Source organism: Aphidius gifuensis, linkage group LG3 (genome assembly GCF_014905175.1).
Source record: "Aphidius gifuensis isolate YNYX2018 linkage group LG3, ASM1490517v1, whole genome shotgun sequence".
NCBI classification, from domain to species: Eukaryota; Metazoa; Arthropoda; class Insecta; order Hymenoptera; family Braconidae; genus Aphidius; species Aphidius gifuensis.
Window position 1 is genome coordinate 12,700,499 of NC_057790.1, and position 24,105 is coordinate 12,724,603.

At 30.8% G+C, this 24,105-nt stretch overlaps 2 protein-coding genes across 2 annotated transcripts in view; one reads left to right on the forward strand and one right to left on the reverse strand.

The window, feature by feature from the left end:
• LOC122851964 (MTOR-associated protein MEAK7) overlaps nt 1-24,105 on the forward strand; it is a 47,961-nt gene that overhangs the window by 22,820 nt on the left and 1,036 nt on the right. The gene's annotated exons all lie outside the window — the stretch shown is intronic.
• Nucleotides 12,603-13,112, reverse strand: LOC122851972. Its single transcript, XM_044151514.1, has 2 exons — nt 12,936-13,112; nt 12,603-12,859 (listed from the first exon to the last, which is right to left on the reverse strand). Exons 1-2 carry the CDS (start codon nt 13,093-13,095, stop codon nt 12,711-12,713), a joined length of 309 nt encoding a protein of 102 aa, XP_044007449.1. The 5' UTR covers nt 13,096-13,112; the 3' UTR covers nt 12,603-12,710.

Below are 24,105 nucleotides of genomic sequence, written 5' to 3' on the forward strand. Positions count from 1 at the left end.
TGGAAAATGAAGAAAAATATAGGAAAATAAAGAATATATAAACGAATAAACAAAAATATAGAAAAATCACTGAATATAAAGAAAAATACGATAATTATAGGAAAATATTAGGAAAATATCAGTAAACAAAAAAGAAAAGTATAGCAAAATATCATGGAAAAATAATATTTTTCAACAAGATTTTTCAACAAAAAGATTTTAAAAAAAATTATTAACATGATAAATTATTAATTATTCAATTTAAACAAAATATATACGATCACTGGAGGATTAGTGAGAAAACACAATACCCATCAATAAATAATAAAGAAATAATGATACCAGTAGAAGCTAATATAAAATTCGATGACGATGAGGAAAATAAAAATATACCAAACATTAATTTCGAGTTTAAAAAAATACAAGAAATTGTACATCTACCAATTAATTCATTTGCAGGCAAAATAATTTTAGAAAAATAAAAAAAAAATAGTAAATAATAAAATGGAATTTATATATGCAATGTCAGGACGGTTATTAAAATAAAGAACAATAACATTAGCAGACGACAGTGATTATGAAGTGAAATAAAATTTAAATGAATAAAAGTTTGATTAAACTAAATAAAGATAATAAATTTACCAAAGAAAATATATTTTAGATTGAACTAACTATATGGAATGAAAAGGCAGAAAATTTCTAGGGAAAAAAGGGTGATGTGTAGTATTGAAGGAATTGAAAATAAATGAATATAAAAAAATTAAAAATATAATGACGACTTCAGCAACAACTAAAACGTTAAATCCTGATTCAACCGAGAGAAAAAAGTAAATAGAATAAATACAATCGAACTCGACAATTTTGTAATAAATATTTAACATTGACAGGTTAAAATCATAGTACAACAAAATGAATAAAAACAGAGAGTTTAAAAGGTTAGAAGGAAGCGATTCTGGACATGGAGATGACCCATTAGAAGGAACAAGCAAAATGAATGAAAATTAAATAAATTTTAGCTGTAACAATAATCATTGTAACAATAGAGAATGAAATGAATTTGTAGTCACGAATTTTAATATATATCAAAGAAGAAATTAAAATTCCCCCCGCAGGGAAGGCACAGTTGCTTCAGCAACTGTATGATCATTTTTTTTTTTTTGTTATTTTTTTTTTTATTGAACAGCAATATCGTATCTTTAATATTTTTCGAGATATTGAGCTTTAAAGGTAAAAATATCGAAATTTTTTACTAATTTTTTATTATTTTGCTATTTTTTACTATAAATAAATTTTAAAAAAAATAAATTTATTATTGGTTTTGGCAGTATTTTTTATTAGAGGAAAACAATGGTGATAATAGAAATCTAATATCTCTAACTGTTTTTGAAATATTAATTATTAAAAAATCAAATTCTGTTCTTCCCTCAAGTTTGCATGACAGGCGCATGTGCATGATCATGCGCATGGAAGTGAAAAAAACAATACACAAAAGAAAGCACCTATAAATATTAGATGCTTTCTTTTGGGTGTTTATTTTCGCGCATGCGCAGTTGAATGCGCAGTCGGAAAAAAGTCAGATTGCAACAGCGTAGGACATAAGAAGCTGGATCAGCCATGTTTTAATCTTATTTTTTAAGAATTATTTGTTTCGACGCCACTGCTCTTTCCTTAATTTTGCATGACATACGCATGTGCATGATCATGCGCATGAAAGTGAAAAAAAATAAACACCCAAAAGAAAGCACCAGCAGTCCAATTCAGCACCCGTATTCACAGGGCAAATTTTATACAATTTAGAGCTTTTCTTTGCCACTGATGGCGCTTGTCAAATTTTGTTTATACAGATTTCACATACAAAAGCTTCACAAGCGCCGCCAGTGGAGGAAAAAAGCCCTAAATTGTAATGCCCTGCACCCGTATTCACGGGGCAAAATTGTTCTCATTAGGGCTTTTTTTTCCGCTGATGGCGCTTGACAAAATTGTTTTTATATAGATTTCATATAGAAAGGCTTCACAAACGCCACCATCGGAAAAAAAACGCCCTAATGAGAACATCCTCTGAATACGGGTGCTGCACTCCAATTCTGCACCCGTAAAAAAGCTTTACAAGCGCTGCCAGTGGAGGATAAAAGCCCTAAATTGTAAATCCCTGTGAATTGGACTGCTGAGGGCAAAATTAAAGTTTACATTTTACGGCCGATGAGGGCGTTCGAAAATGTTGTTTGAGCAGTTCTATGTCAAATTTATTTCATGACAAGAGAGCTCATTTTTACTTTTGGAAGCAAGAGTCAACATCAATATAAATACATATGAATGACACCATAACCCCATGTCCCCATTGTAAATGTCAACACAATAGCAATATAAGGGTCCGTTCAGAAACTCTCATTTTTTTAGATCTCCCAGATGGCGTCAATTTAGCCCAGCAGTTTAGATAGGCACTGATGTCCACCATATTGAAGATCCGATAGAATGAAAGTTTCTGAACGGACCCTAGGAGTATCACATATATGACGCAGATATACAATTTGTCATTAGGTGCTTTCTTTTGTATTTTATTTTTTTTTACTTATATGCGCATGATCATGCACATGCGCATGTCATGCAAACTTAAGGGGTGCATTCCTTTAATAAAAAATTTTTTTTCGTTTTGCAATTTCGCCCTGTAATACCGACTAAAAACTAGAAACAGAAACAACGACGAAAGTGATAAATTTCTCTATGCAATATTCCAGGCTTTACAGTTTACGATAATGTGTGGTACGAGCTATGTGACAATAACAAACAATCACAACAAGTCAATTTTCTATTTATTTCAGTTTGATATAAACATTGAACAGTTATCCATCTAATAATTGGAAACCAAAAAAAATAATGTCATGTGCCAGTACTGCCACTACAAGAAACAGCTTTTTCCTATAAAATTTCGGCCGGTATTACAGGCGAAATTGCAAAACGAAAAAAAATTTTTTATTAAAGGAATGCACCCATTGTATTTCATTAACATTATATTTCAGCAGTCCAATTCACAGGGCATTACAATTTAGGGCTTTTTTCCTCTACTGGCGGCGCTTGTAGAGCTTTTGTATGTGAAATCTATATAAAAAAAATTTGACAAGCGCCATCACCGGCAAAAAAAAGCCCTAAATTGTAAAAAATTCGCCCTGTGAATTGGACTGCAGTAGTCTCAACGAATTTTAGTTGACGTGACTGTATCGACAAGAACAAAAGCCCATCCATTGAGTTTCTTTCTCGGCGACATATATTATATTTCAGTGATTAAAACACAGCTGATACAGCCCCTCATGTCCTATGCTGTTGCAAACTGACGTTTTTCTGACTGCGCATTCAACTGTGCATGCACGAAAATAAATACACAAAAGAAAGCACCTACGGAAACAGAGCACTTTTGAGTGCGTCAATGTTCGCGCACGCACTTAAAACACCTCGTGTTCTTTTTCCGGTACTTTCATTTGGGTGTTAAATTTTTTTTCTATTTATTTTTGCGCATGCGTAGTGCAAATGCGCAGTCAGCTTGCAACAAAAAAAGTTTTTTCTTGTGTATTGATTTTTTTTTCGCTTTTATGCGCATGACTATGCAAACTTGAGGAGAGAACAGTGGCGTCGAACAAATAATTCTTAAAAAATAAGAATTAAAACATGGCTGATCCAGCCCCTCATGTCCTAAACTAGGTGCTTTCTTTTGTGTATTTATTTTTTTTCACTTTAATGCGCATGATCGTGCACATGCGCATATTATGCAAACATGAGAAGAGAACAGTGGCGTCGAACAAATAATTCTTAAAAAATAAAAATTGAAACATGGCTTTATTATTATTATTAATAATTAAACAATAATATTTTTTGGATTCGTACCTATTAAAATTCATGGAAAAAAAATTTAGTCAAGTCCCCCAAGGTGCACCCTAAGTGTTCCGTAGGATTTTTTATTTTTTTTTTTGTTGTTTGATTTGTTTTTTCATTTTGTTGTAAAATAAATGACTGTTTTTTTTGTTTTGTTTTATTTTCTAATGTTGTTTATTTCTGTTGTTTAATAAAAAAAAAAAAATAAACGACCGAAAAATTTCAAAAAAATAACGTAAAGTCTACAGATAAAGCGTCATCGATTGAAACATTGCCGGAATCGATCTGTCAATATTTGAAATTGGGCCTTAGCGAAAAATGGAAATATTAAATCTAATAAGGCCCAAAAATTGAAAATAAATATGATATTTGCTTTTGGGAAAAAAAAAAACATAAATTTCATTTAATATCAACTAATTCGGGTCGGCGGTTCAAAAAATATCTTGCAAAAACAAATTCTGACACTACATTTTGTTTAATAAAAAAAAAAATAAACGACCAAAAAATTTTTGAAAAATATCGTAGAGTCTACAGATGAAGCGTCGTCGATTGAATCATTGCCTGATCCGATCCGTCAATATTTGAAATTGGGCCCTGTAGAAAAATAGCACTATCACACCTGATAAGGGCCAAAAATTGAAAATAAATATGATGATTGCTTTTGGGAAAAAAAAAAACATGAATTTCATTTAACATCAACTAATTCGGTTCGGCGGTTCAAAAAATATCTTGCAAAAACAAATTCTGACACTACATTTTGTTTAATAAAAAAAAAATAAACGAGGAAAAAATTTCAAAAAAATATCGTAGAGTCTACAGATGAAGCGTCGTCGATTTAATCATTGCCGGATCCGATCCGTCAATATTTGAAATTGGGCCCTGTAGAAAAATAGCACTATCACAACTGATAAGAGCCAAAAATTGAAAATAAATACGATGATTCCTTTTGGGAAAAAAAATGGAACCTAATGGGCTTCATAGAAGCAAATTCAATTCATAACTTTTATTTTTATCGCGAAATAACAAAAAGTCACACGAAAAGTGAAAACATAAGTGTCCTACGGAACACTAAAAATCATGTCTACCACAATAAAATATCAAAAATTTTCTATGATCACAATCTTGAACTTCCGGGCTTCCAAGTGATTTTTGGAACGTACCCAAACTCGCGACAAGCTAAAATTTCCGCTTGTAACATGGTGGGTGTAAAAATAACCAAGTTATAACTAAATTTACTAAATTTACTAAATTATCACTGAATCTACTGAATTTACTGCAAATTCGTGGTGTTTTGCCGTAATTTAGAGTGAGTATAAGCAGAGTGACGCCATAGATGATTCTTACCTCGGAAGTGACGAAAACCTCTTATACCCACTCCATACGGCAAGCACAAAATGTCGGACTAATGGGACTTCGGTGGCTTCACTCTGCTTATACCCACTCTACCGTAATTTCAGAACATGGAGGTGAATAAGGAGTGTAAGCTTTTCTTTTCTACTGAAGCCGACATTTCGGAGTAAATAAGGGCGCTGGGATCGGACTTGAACGACAGTATCACGTGTAATCTTTTATTTACTGCTTGTTTACGTTTTTTGTGATGTTTGTAATGCAAATACTGTTGATGTCAGTTTTGGTTTATTTTAATTGCAAATATTATTCTTTAAATGAATTAAATGTAATTAGTTGATAAATTAATTGATTTTTTAGAACTTGTGTGTGAAGTCTATTGTTTTTGTGTCTGATCTGTTTGTCTAAAGTTAATTGTTTGAAAGGTAAACATAAGGTTAGAACTAGAAACAGCTTTCAGCTTGTTTTTAATCGCTTAATAGATTTTCAATAAATTAATTATAGCAGAAATAGTTAAGGAAAGGATGTGACCAAATAAATTGATTTATAATCTAAATTAACTCCACAGCTGTTTGACACAATGATTTCAAAATGGCTGTGGAGTTAATTTAGATTATAAATAAATGTATTTGGTGACATCTTTTTCTCAGCAACATTGGCAAATAGTTTTTTAATCAATTAATTATGGCAAATGTATCTAAGAAAAAAATAAAGCCGTAAATAAATTAATTAACAGTCTAGATTAATTTCAATTAATCAATTAATCAATTAAACTGCATGCACCTGGATGGTCCAAGAAGATATTTCAACATAATTGTACAGGCTAGAGTGAATAAGAACATTTTGTTCTGTCTTTTTTTTTGGTCAAGGGCTGATAACAGCGCTGCACTTGGCGGTTTTTCGAACTGACTTACTCCGAAATTTCGGCTTCAGTGACTGAGCCTATGCTTTAACACAGTAAAAAGCCAAAGTTTACACCCCTTATTCACCTCCATGTTTCAGAACAAGCTTAACCGTGTCAAGTGTGTTAAGTGGGTTTTCACACATACGTAATTCAAAAATTTTACTCGATTTATCGACTTCTGCGCAAAGCACTCACTGTCCTCCCTCATATTTGCATAATATGCGCATGTGTGATGCATGCGCATTGAAGTGAAAAAAAATAAACACCCAAAAGAAAGCACCAGCAGTCCAATTCTGAGGGCAAATCTTTTACAATTTAGAGCTTTTTTTTGCCGCTTGTAAAATCTTTTTTATATAGATTTCACATACAAAAGCTTCACAAGCGCCGCCAGTGAAAGAAAAAAGCCCTAAATTGTAATGCCATCAGCACTCGTATTCACATGGCAAATTTTATACACTTTAGAGCTTTTTTTTGCCACCATGAAAACTAGCGACCAGGAGAGTCAACTCCCTGTAGTGGGAGATAGGCTGGATTGGCCCAAAAACGTCGTAAACTTTTACACAGAGCAGGCTTCATACAAATGCCGTTTTAGCGCTGTTGTCGACCCATGAACCACGCACACATTCACACATGTATTGAATATAATACATGTAATACCAAATAAATAAATGTTGACTTTAAAGGAGAACGGTACGTATCATATCAACCAAAAGTTTTGTCCCTGAGCTCTATTTTTTGCTTGTACCAAAACCACACACAATTAAAAAAATTCACACCTACACAACAAAAGCGATTTGGCAACGTTTGATCTGAGTAGACACGCGTTTTAGAGACGCAGTCAATAATATATCATCAAATTTATAACAAGAATCCAATGCGCAGTTGCCATATTTTTGTTGACAAGAAAAAAAAAATGATAAAATTAGCGTTTTTTTTTTTTTAATTGCTATTTTTTATAAACAATAAGATAGTAACATTTACTCATATTCACAAAAAAACACTATACAAAATAATTCCGATCTATACTTTTTTTTGCAATAACTACTGTTTTGGAGGGTCATTTTTTCATTACTCCATAAGAGCTCATGTTAAATTATTTTTTTTATAAACATTCTGAAACTCACTATGTAAGAGACTTAGAAGTTTGTTTTAAGGAGGTTATACACAAATTACTCTTTTTTTAAAAAATATAATGAGAATGTTCTGAAATTTTGTATACAAGTAAATCTTTTCATTCTGAATACAACGGTATAATTATTTTCTTATGTTGATCGGTTAAATTTTTTGTAATTAATTATTGAAAATAATATTTAACATTGGCTCTTACGGAGATTTCAACCATTTTTTTCGGATAGAAAAAATGATAAAAAAGTCTTGAAAAAAATCACACATATACTAGAAACCGAGTTTTATTAATTGCGCGAAAAATTTTCATATGTTGATCGGTCAATTAATGAGAAATTAATTATAAACTTTACAAAAATCAGATGTGGCAACGTATGGCATGTTCAAACATAAACACATACCCGCAATCCCATATATTGTATACAGGGCGCAGGCGCTTTACACTTTATTATTTTACAGTGTAGCCAAGTTTCACTTGAGACTGTGACGTCAGAAGCTCCCCGCAACACCCGCAATGAATTTGTGTAGAACCTCCTTAATGGATTCATCATAATTTTAACTATCTAAAAACGCAATAAGAAAAGAAGTTTATAATTTCCTTCAATGGAGGCCGTTCTTCCTTAACAGTCTATTCATTTTTTATTTTTATTTTATGCAACTAGGGTGCGGTCACCACTGCGTCCGCATAAGTAATTGGACCTCCGGTCCATTTTGCCGTCCTTTCATTTCCCTTAAGCCACCAATACCCCCGATCTTGCAGCAAACGCTGCGATCGCGCCCATTGATAGCTTCATGATCTCTTTGGGTTCACAAAAGTGCTTCCCAAAGCATTGAAATCTAAGCTCGACCAGTCCAATGCAATAGCATAGCACATGACTCGCTGTTTCTTCCACCCCTTTGTCGCCCTTGCGACAAGCGTCATCCCGTACTAGGCCTATTCTTTTCAGATGCCCTGAGTCTACAGTGTCCCGTTACCAGTCCTACTCCTAGCCTCACCTGACACGGAGTCATATTTAATAGCTGCCTAGCTACCTTTCGCTCAGGTTCACCTAGAAAATCGTAAGTCTGCCTCGCCTTGGGCTCCTTTCTCCATAATTTATGTATCCTGTGTTGATAGTCGCGAATTTCTGTCTTAACAAAGCAATCCGCAACCCCTACGACTGGTCCCGGCCCATAGAGTCTCAATGCTGAACCTCCACGAGCCAGTTCATCGGCTGTATCATTACCCTACACCAGCCCTAGTGCCTTGGTCAACTTGAGCCAGATCTGCGTTCTTTTGGCCGGGATCCATCTATGAACCAGATGAGATCGCATCCCGAAGTCGGACCCAGTTCATTCATCCACTCCTCCCGTTCCGGATAATTTACCCTGTATTTTCTTTCAAAGCAGTATCTTTCTTCCAAAAAGTCTTGCCTAGCCAATACCGCAGAATTTCACTTTCTCTGCTCGAAAGCAATAGTATCACTTAGTCCAGTATCACCTACGAGTCTCACCCACTACCTATTTCTCATAAGTCTGCTCGCGGCCTTCAGTGCTGCTATCCTCACTATTAGATGTAGCGAATAGGTGTGTTCGTTCACTTTTCACACCGAGCGTATGCACGGAGCGTATGCAAGGAAGCGCTAGCGTTTTGCGGTCATTTGAAGAAACTGTAGTAACTAAAATTTACTATTTATTTATTGCTATTCGTTTTTTCCAGTTCTTTCGCTCTCTTTCATTATTATTAATTGGTAATTTGTTCTTGCGTCTGAGAAAAAATTATTAAATTAACAAAATAAACACAATGACTGAAAATAACGAATGTTTGTGAAATTTTAGTTACTAAAGTTTCTTCAAATGACCGCGAAACTCTAGCGCTTCCTTGCATACGCTCGGTGTGAATAGTGAACGAACACAACTAATATGTAAAACAGTACAAAACGGCATTGAAATATCAACAACAAATATAAACAATTTTGGTTTACGAAAGCGCCATTCTGTGGCCAAATTTACAAGCCTCATTTCACGACGTTTTTTGTCCCATTCCCAATGTACATAGTTGACTCTCTGTCTCTTGGTCTCTAGTCTTCTTGTTTGCCACTTATGGCGCTTGTCAAATTTCTTTTATATAGATTTCACATACAAAATAGAGCTGTTGATTAGCCGGTTATTTATTTTTTGGACGGTTAATAACTGTTATTAACGGTTCGTAACCCCTGGCAGAACTGGAGTGATCGCTTTTGTCGCCAAAGCCAAAGCCAAAGCAAAACCAGAGATTTGCCGACAAGTATATCGTGATAGTCGCGATATGGAGCCGCTTGTTGTTGCTTTCATGTAAATTCTACCTTATTTTTGCATTTGCAATCGACTATGGCATCTTCCCATAAAAGCAACAACAAGCGCCTTCATATTTTTCTATCGCGACAAACATTTCTTGTCAGCGAATCGTTATTGCGGGACCCGCAATAACTCCCGCAATACGGGACCAAGAATAGCACTCCAGAAATAATAAATACAGAATATTAACGATATCAAACGTTAATTCGCGCTTTATATAGATATATTATTTAAATTCAATTATTATTTAACTTATTTTTGGCAATAACATTGATGTAAAGAGATAAATATAAGTAGAACAAGTAATGTAAAAGTTGACAGATTTTGACGTTTTGAGGTTGACTTGAATCGACTAAACACAAAAATCCCTAGCGTGAAGCAATAGTAAATCCAGACCTTTTCCAGAGTAAAGCCAGACTTGTAAAAAAGACATTTATTTATAACAACGAGACCGATTACGCGCCTTCGGCGCGTGTTTGCATATATATATTTTTTTTTTCGTATAAATATTATGCTGTCTTTTTCGGTGTTTATTTTTTTTCAAATTTATTTTTTCGTAGTTAAATACTCAGTCATCAAAAAGTCCGTTTGCAACAGCGTAGTACATCTATGTTTTAATAATTATTTTTCGGCGCCATTGTTCTCTTTTCATCTTTGCATAATACGCACATGTGTATGATCATTCTCATTCAACTAATTGTATTTTAAAATAATAAACACCAGAAAGATAGCATGCAGTGGCGTCGAACAAATAATTCTTATAAAATGAGAATTAAAACATGGTTGATGCAGCCTCTCATGTTCTACGCTGTTGCAAACTGACTTTTTCTAACTGCGCATTTGATTGCGCATGAGCGAAAATAAACAGGAAAAAGAATGGCTGCTTTCTTTCATGAACTTAATGTTCAGAACATTGATGTGAATTATTAAAATGGCTGTGCATTGGCGCCGGTATTATATTTATATTTTTCTTGACAATTGTGTACTAAGTACTAACCTAAAAATATATGTAATGCCAGTGGTTGCCGGCGCCAATGCACAGCCATTTATAAAAAAATAAATAATTCTGCGCATCTGCGCCTACGCGTGCGCTGATGGAGATCACATCAATGTTCTGAACATTAAGTTCATGAACGGAAGCAGCCATGGTAGAAATACTACAGGTATGGCAGTGCGCAGCCTGGTTTGGCCGCTGTGAATCGACCAATCAAAAGATCGCCTTCTCGCCACAAAAATGGAAGACTTTATGCGCGCGCGATACAAATTTGTTAAGAAAATTTTCAAGTTTTTTTTAAATTTTTCAAAAATTATCATACTTATTCAACTAGATTTGGTATATTTTATAATGATTCACATACATCAAAAATAAAAATTAATTATTTATATTAAATAAATAAATCCAAGTATAATAAATACAACACAACCTCCATTGTTTGTGGCATAAAAAAAACAACAATAATGAAAATATTATAATTTATTTGTTAAACTGTCTTGGTTTTTTTATTTTTCTGATTTTTTATAAACATGCTCCACATATATTTATTAGTATTTACAACAATATAAAAAATAGTTGTCAAAACAGTATGTTAGAGAGAGAGGCTCTTATAATAGAGATTGCGTGTTAGAAAGAAAAGCAAAACAGCTCGATGGCGCGTTGTTGATTGGTTGAAAAAATAAGGCTGCGCAGAACGCGACGAAAAAAGCATGGACTACTGCCATACCTGTAGGTTAAAAAAATTATTTATTATATTTTTTACCAAAAAATAATTTGAAAAATCTCAAAGAAAACATAATGGTAGACTAATTTTAGCAGACTTTATTATTTAAATGTCATTTTTTTCAATACAAAGAATAATAATTTTTATTTCTATATTTTTATTTTATTTCAATACATAGAGTATATATATATTGTAACCGATTTTCTGACCTGCACGGCGAGAACTATCGGCCAAGGTTAACAACGAGGATTTCTCACCATCCTCCTCAAAATCACCGGGGGGAGCCATGTTGGTTATCTCGGAAGCCAACAACCGTGGGAGTCACGAGAACTAATTCGGGAGCCTAACTCAGTCTTAGAAATGGTAGAGGGGCGCGGTCCACCTGATTGGATTATGAAATACGCAACCAAACCAGAGGGAACTATCGTGAACCAAGCATAGTGTATTACATACGCCTATATTACATTGCGACTATACTATAGTAGAATAGCTACGTCACTAGTATCGTAAGTGTGGAAGCAAATAGTCTACATGTGAGATATGTATTTTGTATAGGGAACCATACAGCGATCCATCCGTGACCAGGTCTTACACATACGTTGCCATTGCAATAATAATATATCTCAATATTATTATTATTGTTATTATTTACAGCGATCCATTCGTGAACTCACACATACACATTTATGTGCGATGAATATAATAATAATTATTATTATAAATAGAGAACCATATAGCGTGATCATTAGTATTAGTCCGTCATTGGAAATTCGGACAGAGTTTCACCAGGACTTAACGTCTGATACCTAGGGAACCTTTACGAGAGACCCAAACGATGTCGAGAGAACCAGTAGTGAACCAAGAGAGCCAGTCAAGAGAAGAGAAGTGATCAGTTCGAGAGCCAGACAAGTTGTGTCGTCTAACGACGACGTTCAGTGCTCAGCTGCTGTGAGCTTTAACCCCACTCAGTAGCACTCTCCTACTATCGCCCCCGGACATGCGCAGCATGCTTTCCTAGCCCGCATTTCGATAGGTTTACGATCGGGCTTCGTACGCAGCCTTCGGTGAGTTCGTCTCTTCGACGGAGGAGTGAAGCCATCGCCGCGATAAGGTTTACATATCAAGACATCTTATAGACATCGAATAGGCACCCCATTGATGTCATATATAATAGTCTTGACCCTACACAGAGCCTTGCACTAGTGATCCTTTATTTATTAATAGCCAACTCCCATTGGTTATTAATACGTAAACGTTAACAAATAAATAATCCATATCTATTTGGATGATTATTTATTTCGAGAACCCACGAAATAATAAATTTCGTTACAATATATAATTTATATTTATACATATTTTTTTAATTATCAATAATCAATATTTTGATTATCAATTATCTCGAATTTTTTTAAATAATTTATTATATGTAATTAATTGAGTACAAATATATTATTAATTTAAATATCATCATTTTCATTATCAATTTTTTGACGTTTAACAACAGCAGATAAACGTTGAAAACTTTTTCTGACTTGTGAAATTGGCAACGTTTTTTCTTCTAACACATCCACGTCGTCCATATCTTTTACTTGAAAAATTGGTATTTCTGAAAATATAAAAATTAAAATTTTTACAAACAATAATGAATTAAGAGATAATAGTATACAAAAGTGAATGCCTACGATCATCGTAAATGACTCCACGCATTTTAACAGCAACACCAATTTTTAAACGTTCATCTTCTTTTGGATAATTGACAATTTTAACCAACACGTAGTTTTCTTTGTGATCAACAATTTTTCCTAAGCCATGAGACTTCTCTCCTTTTTCCATTAATGACATTGATTTTAAATAAGCTTTAACTTCTGAAAAAAAACGAATAAATAAAAGGGATCAATAAAATATATTTTTTCAATCTAAAAATAATTAAAATTCATATATTATTACCAATATATTTAATTTTTGTTTTTAACAAATTTTCCAGTTCAACATTTTGATAATCAATATTCGTTATTTCTGGTTGAACAAAAAGACCATGTGTAATCATCTTACTTGAATCTTGATAATTAAATTCTAAAATATGAATATTGTCTTTTGGATTACGGAATTTTGGGTTAGATGTTGATAAATTACCTCCAAGAATTTCCAAAAAGTATATTTTTATTAAATATTTTAAAGATAAACCACGAAATCATCAGTATTTTTAATTAATTTATAATTCATAAAATAAACGATTAAAAAATTCGTACACTGATTCACTTTTATTATTATTATATAGAAAAAAAAAGTATTGAGACACACACACTTTTATTTATTTATTTTATTATACATAGTAACCACGTAGCAACCAAATTCTAATTTTGTTTATTGAAAAAAAAAAAAAAAAGAATATATTTACGACATTTTTTCTTTCTATTTCATCATTTATATCATTTATAATAGGATTTAATATTTCCAAAATCGACCGATACATGCAGCGAAAGCAGCGAAAGTTTGTGATAGCTTATGCTGCATTCACGCGTAGTCTTTGTAAACGTACCCACAAAAATGTCACTGCACACACAGTCTACCACGTTTTTTCATTTTTAAAAAAATAGTAATTTTTATTATCTATTATTCACTTCTAATATTTTTATTTTATAAATATTATAATATCATGTCATACTAATTTTTTTTTATATTATATTTAAATTTTTATTATTTAAAATATATTTTTTGATGATAAATCACACACTTTTTATGATTAATAAGACGTAGTAACCACGTAGCAACCAAACGTTTTGGAAAAAATCTTTAAATAATCAATATATTAATATTCAAGTAATCAAGATATTAATATATATTAATATTTAAATGATATTAATATTTAAGTAATAAACTAAAAGTTAAATAAATATATTCTGATCAATGATTTAATTAATATTTTACTTCTCTTCAACGACAACGACACAACTGTGAATAAGTATAACTGCCAACCGCTTGAAAAAAAAACAAACATAGCAACCACACAACAACACGTAGCAACCACATAACACGTAGTAACGTGTTAGTGTGAGAGAGAAAACGATAAAATATTAGTTAGGTATAAACAAATGCTAAAAAATTTCGACCAATCATATTACGAATAAAAAATTTCGACCAATTATATTACGAATAAAAAGCGGTCAAGTGTCCTTTTTATAATAGGATAGCACTAACTATTAATAAACAATAATAAATTAATAAATTTTAATGACTTTTAGAGACTTAATTTTTCGCTTAAAAAAAAAAAAAAACACATCAATCTCTGGCAATACAAAAGCCAGAGTAAAGCCAGACTTGTAAAAAAGACATTTATTTATAACAATATCACTAATTATTAATAAACAATAATAAATTAATGAATTTTAATGACTTTTAGAGACTTTTTTATTGTTAAAATTAATTTTTCGCTTAAAAAAAAAAAAAAAACACATCAATCTCTGGCAATACAAAAGCCAGAGTAATAAGCCAGAGTAAAGCCATCTCAAGATTGATTGTCTGGTTTTACTCTGGCTTTACTCTGGCTTTCCTCTGGCTTTTGGGGTGCGTTCCGTGGCTATCCAGTCCGTACGAACTTCAAAATGGCGACGAAAAAAATGAAAATTCTAATAATGTTAAAAGTTACTATGATACATCACTATAGCCACAGAGAAGGCCAGAGATTTATAAAAACTTAAAATATTAAGTATTACTATTTTTTTCAGGTTTAAGTTAACAGAGTTTCTATTTAATTATTTCAAATCTGTCGAATAAATTGGCTAACGTTAAATTTGATCAGATTATTTTCAAATGAAAAAAATCAGGTCTACCACAACAAAGAATCAAAATATTTCCAAACTCCGCCATTTTGAAGTTCGTACGGACTGGATAGCCACGGAACGCACCCTTGTATTGCCAGAGATTGATGTGTTTTTTTTTTTTTTTCAAGGGATATCCAGCACAAATCAAAAATACGGATAGAGTCTTGAAATTTTTTGAGTAGCTTAATGAAATAGTAATACACACGCTCAAATTTTTTGATAATTTTCTTGTAGCTAATTACTTAGTAATTAATTAATAAAGTAGGCTACTTTTTTGGAGGTTATACATAGGTTCTTATGGAGAGTCCGGTTGAGTTTTTAGAAACCTGGTTAGCCTTTTTATGAAAAATACGGCTAGCTTTATCAAAAACTAAGTATAGATAGAGGAAACAATAAGGAAACTTTTGATATAAAAATTAATAGGGCCTTGAGACCTTTTTATTTTACAATAAATAAAAATAAATTTTTGTCTTTGTCTGAATACTTAAGTGGAAGTGAGAAACAAGATTTTCTCCTTTTTTTTTTATCTCGTTCGCACTCATAGAAATATTATGTTTCTAAATGCTATCCGCAAGAGGTCTCTAGATATGCGCGGGTAACACCTTAAGCGAAAAAATAATTTTAACAATAAAAAAGTCTCTGAAAGTCATTAGAATTTATTAATTTAATATTGTTTATTAATAATTAGTGATATTGTTATAAATAAATGTCTTTTTTGACAAGTCTGGCTTTCCTCTGGCTTTACTCTGGCTTAACTCCGGCTTTTGTATCGCCAGAGATTGATGTGTTTTTTTTTTTTTTTTTCAATCGAAAAATCAATTTTAACAATAAAAAAGTCTCTAAAAGTCATTCAAAATTTATTGATTTATTATTGTTTATTAATAGTTAGTGCTATTGTTATAAATAAATGTTTTTTTTACAAGTCTGGCTTTACTCTGGAAAAGGTCTGGATTTACTATAGCTTCACGCTAGGGATTTTTGTGTTTAGCCGATTTAAGTCAACCTCAAAACGTCAACATCTGTCAACTTTTACATTACTTGTTCCACTTATATTTAACTTTCTAGATCAATATTATTGCTTAAAATAAGTTAATTAATAATTCAATTTGAATAATATATCCATAAAAAGCATAAATTTACGTTTAACATCATTAATATTCTGTATTTATTATCTCTAGCTTTGCTTCCGTTTCGCTCTGGATTTGGCGACATAAGCGATATCGTTTTACTCTGGCTTCTCTCTCACCATTTCCGCCATGGGTACCGGTTTCAAACCAAACGGGGGCGGGGCATCGACGCGCATGTGCAAAATTTTAAGCTTTATGATAGGTCAAAAATCAGAGACTTATTTCAATGTTTAATATAATTAATTATTAATAATATAAACGATAAATTAATATAAATAAATAAATTGATATAAACAAAAAAAAAATAATATTTGAGTAACCGTTATAAAACTAGAGTTTAAAAAAAAAAAATTTAATAATACATATTGAAAATAAAAATAAATATGAAAAATAATGATTGAAAATAATAATATTAACAAGACCTGTAGATTCCATATTATATTTATTAGTAACAATAAATAGAAGAAAAATTAAGACTTATAATATTTTCACTGAGAATAATATAAATTTTGAAATATACCATATTTTAACGTTTTTTATATATTTTTATATCGTGAATTAATAAAGCTGTTCATTTTTATTTTGACATTAGTTTGTCAATATTTTGCACGCTTGCAATTTGTCCTTAAAAAGAAATATAAAAAGATCAAAGTAGAAATGAAAAACAAAAAAATAAAAAACATGTGTGTGTTAGCAGTACGCGCGAGGGAAGTGAAACTTCTTTCGCAGTCTGTCAAGATATTTGTAACGACTTTAATGATATGAACAATCAATTAATTAGTGATGATATTATTAATATTGATAAAGTTCATAGTATAAATGATATCAATATGATATTTATAATAATAATATCAATCATATCGTTAATATTCAAAATATAAATATTGATAATATTATCAATATTATATCGTTATTGATATTGTTATTATTATTAATACCATTGGTATTATAAATTTTTGATATTAAAATTATTATCAATATTATTATTATTTATACAATGAATATATATAAATAATAATAATAATAACAATAATTTAAATAATATCATAAATTATTAACAATATTATTGATATTAATAACAATATCTATAATAATAATATCCGAAATATAAATACTAATAATTACTAATATTTATATTTGAATATCAAGCACCGTACTATTATTATTCTTATTATTATTATTATTAATATTATATCGATATTAATAATATTAATATCAATGATTTTATTATTATCGATGATATTATTGAAATTATTATTGTTATTATTATGGATACTATGAATGAATATATATATTAATAGTATTATTAATAACAATCACTTCAATAATATTATCCAGAATAATAATGACAATAATAATTTTGATAACATTATAAATTAGAAATAATATCAATATATATTAGTCATAATATAAATATTAATAATAACATTTATAATTATTAATATTTATACTTGAATATTAATGTCAGTATTGATCTAATCATTATCAATATTATATCAATATTATTATTATTATCATTAACATGATTCATACCATTGATATTATTACTAATATTATATTGATATTATTATTATCGATGATATTATTGAAATTATTGTTGTTATTTTCATTTACACTATGGTTATAGATATTAATAATATTATTATAAATAATAATAATTTCAATAATATTATCAAGAATAATAATGATATCAATTTAATATTAGTAATAATATCAATTAGGGTTACCATGCGTCCTGATTTTGATTGGCTTGTCCTGATACGGTCCTGATTTGTCAAATGTCCTGATTTTTGAGACTTGTTCACAATTTTTAAAATTTTTTTTTTATTATAATTTTTTTTTTTAATAAATATAATATAGAATTTATCATTTACGCTAACTATGATAGACTCTTGAATACCTCTAATTATTGAAATTAAAATGGCGTGCAGAATATGTACCTCGTCCTATCGAGTATAGAGGGCCTGATGCAAAATTTCTATAGCGTAGGCAACCCTCCTTTTATTTTTGTAAATTTTGTGGCTTGCCACTTAATTTCTTTAGCTAAATTAATTTTTTAAAAATGAATAAGTAATCCACATCCTTCCCTTAGCCATTTTTCCTACAGCTTATAATTTGTTTAAATAAATAAAAAGCTATTAACAAATGGCTAAAGAAAGGATGTGGCTTGCCAGTTAATTTTTTTAGCTAAATTGATTCTTCAAAAATTAATTGGTAAGCAACATCCTTTCCTTAGCCATTTTTCCATAGCTTTCAATTTCCCTGGTAGAAATAATTTATCCGGATTTTTTCCGGATTTCTCCGAATTTTCTACGCAATTCACAATTGAGACTACCGGAGATATTAATCCGGAATTTATTCGGATTTTCTCCGGATTTTCTTGGAAGAAAATTCGGTTTTTATATTTCGTATGTAAACTCTTATTTCTGGTTCTTTTATTGATTTTTCTATTTTTTTTTGTTGGTTTTGTTTAAGCGAAAATTCCGGAAAGAATCCGGAGATATTATGAAAATAGTCTGGAGATTACTCTGTAAATATCTCTGGAAGTCTCAATTACGTCGAAATCCGGAGAGATTTTTCCCACCAGGGTTGTTTAAATAGATAAAAGGCTATTGACAATTAATTGGTAAGCAACATCTATTTCTTAGCCATTTTTCCTATAGCTTTCAATTTGTTTAAATAAATAAAAAGCTATATTGTCAAGTTGCTAAGAAAAGGATGTAGCTCGCTAATTATTTTCTTCAGCCAAATTAATTCTTCAAAAATTAATTGGTAAGCAACTTCCTTCCTTAGCCATTTTTTCCATAGCTTTCAGTTTGTTTAAATAATTATTAATTTAACAACTTAAAAGCTATAACAAAAAAGCCTAACGAAAGGATTTCGCTTACCAATTAATTTTTGATGAATTAATTTAGACAAAGAAATTAACTACTGTAAAAAATTTTTCTATCGTTTGTGTAATTTTGATGAATAATTATTAAATAATTAAAAGAAAACAAATGAATAAATAACATATAATCAAAATAAATGAATTGTTATGATTATCTACTTGAAACATAAATTTATAGGTGGAGGGAGTAAAATTTTGGAGTGGGAGGAAAATGTCCTGATTTGGCTTTTTCGAGATATGGTAACCCTAATATCAATGGTATTCATCATATTCATAATAATTATATCGATATTAAGAATAAAATAATAATTATAATAATTATATTAATAATATTAATATACTAATAATAATTTTCAATTGAGTATATTCATTTATAATTTTTTGATTCATCATTTTTATAAACGCTGCAAACAAAACCGATCAGCTACACTATTGGCAACGCACACACACACACACACACACACACACACACACACACACACACACACACACACACACACACACACACACACACACACACACACACACACGCACACACACATTTATTCAAAACATATCTTCTTTCTCGCCCGTAGCCACTTACTCACTCACTATTAGTTATATGTGTCAACGCTTGCTCGGTCTGAGCGTTCGCTTGTTCTGAGCGTTCGCTTGCTCCGCACCCGTATTCTCAGGGCAAATTTTATACAATTTAGGGCTTCTTTTTGCCACTGATGGCGCTTATAAAATTTTTTTTATATAGATTTTACATATAAAAGCTCCACAAGCGCCACCGGTGGATGAAAAAAGCCCTAAATTGTAATGCCCTGTGAATACGGGTGCCGAGCGTTCGCTCGCTCCGAGCGTTACATGGCCGACAAACTATTTTTTTTTTCACTACCCTGCGTAAAGAAGTTTCACTTCAAAAAAAGCAATTTTCTCAAAGAAAAAAAAAAATGACAAATTAACTGAAAACTAGATATGTTTTTAAATTTTATATGATTAATTTTTGGTGTACTTTGAACTTTAAAAGTTAAAACTTGTAACCCTTTTTTAAGAACAATAATGATAATTTAAGCTCTTCACTTAAAAAAACTAATTAATTTTTTTGGTCAACAATTAAATTTCATTTTCACTTTCATCATCATAAAGAGAACAATCGTCCCAACCTTCATCTTCTCAATCAGATATTTCTCCAACAAATTCTTTAAAACTCGTATCATTTTTTGTTGCTAATGATTTTTTTTCTTACTAGTGATATTGTTAATCGAGCAGGTTCAACAAGTCGTAAATTGTGTTTGATACTAACAAGTTTTTGAGTACGATCATTTAATAATGAGTTTTTTTTTTTTGTATGAATATTTTCAAAAGAAGCAGTCAATTTATCATGATTTTCTTTGGACATTTTAGTATCAATAAAATTGTCAATTGAGCCTTTGTTTTGAGTTGTTTTGTTCTTTGTAATTAGTGCTACAACTTGCTCAGATGAGGTCTGACATCAGGTTTATTATTTGGCACAACCATTTCCATAAAATTTTTTTTAATTTTATCATCACAATTTTGACATTCTCTTCTATCTCTAATAGTTTTTGAGAAAAAAAAAAAAACTATAAAATTAAAAAAAAAAAATTCTGATATTTAATTTTTTTTCTCGAAAACCGTTATTGATAGAAAAAAAAACCCAACCGATGTCACTAGATTTGTTTGAGACGCATAGTTTGAGCCTAATACGAACTCTATCTTGATTATAACAAAAGTTATGGCTCGCCGAAAAAAAAATTAAAAAAACGGACCGAAGAATGTCATCATAGAGTTGAATCTAAAATGTTTATAAGGGTTCAAAAAAGCTTTGAATTGAATTATGTTGCTTTTAATGAACCATTAAATTATATTTGAACAATAATTTAAAATAACCATGGCCCTAGCCGGAGTATTGAAAATTTTTAATTTTCAACGGGTAACGCGGGCCACACGCCCCAACGAACGTTACCATGTCTTTTTTATTGTTGAAAATAAATAAATAATATTTTCAGCCTTGTACACACATACGCAGTATGTTGTACGCGCAGCTTTTCGTGTGCAGGATCCTCCCTTTTTCGGTTCAAAACCAAAAAATTTTTAACCGCCTGTTATTAAGGGATTACCACCACCAATCAAAAACGCAGATAGAGCCTTGAAATTTTTGAGCAGATTAATGAAATAATAATACATACGCTCAAATTTTTTGATAATTTTCTTGTAGCTAATTACTTAGTAATTAGTTACTAAAGTAGGCTGCTTTTTTGAAGGTTATACATAGGTTCTTATGGAGAGTCCGGTTTAGTTTTTAGAAACCTGGTTAGCCATTTTATGGAAAACGCAGATAGCTTTTTCAAAAACTACAGATAGATAGAGGAAACAATAAGGAAAGTTTTGATATAAAAATTAATAGGGCTTTGAGACCTTTTTATTTTACAATAAATAAAAATAAATTTTTGTCTTTGTCTAAATACTCAAGTTGAAGTGAGAAACAAGATTTTCTCTTTCTTTTTTATCTCGTTCGCACTCATAGAAATATTATGTTTCTAAATTTCATACGCAAGAGGTCTCTAGATATGCGGGGGTAATCCCTTAACCAGTTAATAACCGACTTACAGCTTTAATACAAAAGCTTCACAAGCGCCGCCAGTGGAGGAAAAAAGCCCTAAATCGTAATGCCCTGTGAATACGGCAGTCCAATTCACAGGGCATTACAATTTAGGGCTTTTTTTCACCACTCACAGCGCTTGTGAAGCTTTTGTATGTAAAATCTATATAAAAAAAATTTTTACAAGCGCCATCAGCGGCAAAAAAAAGCCCTAAATTGTAAAAAATTTGCCCCGTGAATTGGACTGCGGGTTCAGAATTGGAGTGTTGGTTTTACTCATGGATGCTCATGCTCATGGAGGTCTACAAAACTCCATGGTCTTACTCTACAACATGGAGGTGAATAAGGAGTGTAAGCTTTGCTTTTTTACTGAAGCCGACATTTCGGAGTAAATGAGGGCGCTGGGATCGGACTCAAACGACAGTATCACGTGTAATCTTTTATCTTTAAACATAGTTGTACAGGCTAGAGTGAATAAGAATATTTTGTTCTGTCTTTTTTTTGGTCAAGGGCTGATGTCAGCGCTGCAGCTAGTAGTTTTTCGAACTGACTTACTCCGAAATTGAGGCTTCCGTGACAGACTATGCTTTAACCATGGAGTTTTAACCTCCATGGCTTTAACACAGTAAAAAAGCGGCTTGCGGCCCGGAGCGCTAGTTTCGGTTACACCGTTCAGGGTGAACATCCAAAAAATAAAGTCTCTTTCAGCTCATTTAGTCCGTAATAGGGATATTGAATGTTGGTAAATATCCAGTTGGCACTATGTCCGACTTGAATACTTTACGTAAATCAACTTTTCCTAATTACATATTAAACTATTTTGCTTTTATCCGATATAATGTTATGCCACAAGATGAATGATAAATAAGATATATTTATTATGTTTAAGAGTTATAATTTTCGATGATATATTTTTTTTTATTTTCTCGTATTTTGTAATAATAAATTTATGACACTATGTATTTCTATTAATTAGCATATTTTAATTTTTTAATTTTTTAAATTCATGTTATTACGATATTTATCATAATATATGAGTCACCTTTTAACGAAAAATAATATTCAATAATTATACCGAATACGATAAAAATCACTAGTAATTTTTTACGAGTTTGTGTCTATGAGTTTGTGTCTATTCATCGTCTGAAAAATAATCCGTCTTATATTTATATGTAGAAATAGATTACAGACAACAAATAATCAACGGTAAAATCTATCGTAAAAAAATTGGTTCATCCATATACATAGAGTACTCTTATTATCAAATTCCGCTAGTACGAATGAGCCAAAAACGATTTTATTCAAATGTATATATAGCTAATTCTACTTTTCTATATTAAAATTATTGTCCGTTTGATTGATATAGCCGAATAATAATCTATGTATATTATTTTACAACCTCTTTCTGTTTTCAGATTCAATCAGCTAAGCCGATCAATAGCTTTCTGAAGTTGTATCTTTATTGTCTAATCATATATTCATTTGTTCTATATTTTTCGCAATGTATTTTCTCCGTTCGAATATATTAACCATTATAGAGTTTCTGAAATTTAATAAAACTCTAGTGATGATTCCATCATAATTATGTAACACTAGATTTTTACAATGCTCAGATTTGCATTTGTTATTAAAACGAAATACTAGAAATCCTGATTCATCCGCAAAATTAATCGATAAATAGGGCCCTGTTTTACTAACTCTTTTGGCACAAGATGGCGACACCATTCACATTTATTTAAAATTTATGTTTGTTATTATTTATAACATAAAAAATTTTTTATTTACAATTTAAGGCTATGTATAATAATAATAACAACAACAACAATAATAATAATAATAATAATAATAATCGTAGAAAAACTGTACGCCTAAAATTTCTGCCTCATCGACGGTATTTTTTGGGTGATAAATCATACGGCGGATGAATCAGGATTTTCACACTTTGGATTTTGTAGAGAACCGTTTAATGAAAAACCATTATGTACATATTTGTATTAACGTTGCATGCACACAAGCGGTCAATAATCTGATTATATTATTTTCACTTTTGACTATTGTTTATTCTTAAGATTGAAAACTTTAACGACTCAGGGTGAGAGATGATTTTCAGTGTCGTATGGCTATAAAATTGGTGTAACAATACAATAGGCCTAAGGTACAATTATACGATGCTTAAAAAGTTCCATAGCATTTTTATAGAATTGTTTATTCGGATTAACTTTTTTTGATTGTGCACAAAAATAACAGCTTCCTATTTTCGAAAATTGGTGTAGAAATAGAATATTAATTTTATTGAAACAATATTTGCGGACACATAACTATTTGGTTGTTAAGTGCGAATTCAGAATTCTATTTTATTATCGTTTATAAAGTGGCATTTAATTTTTCATCAATATTTATTAAAATGAT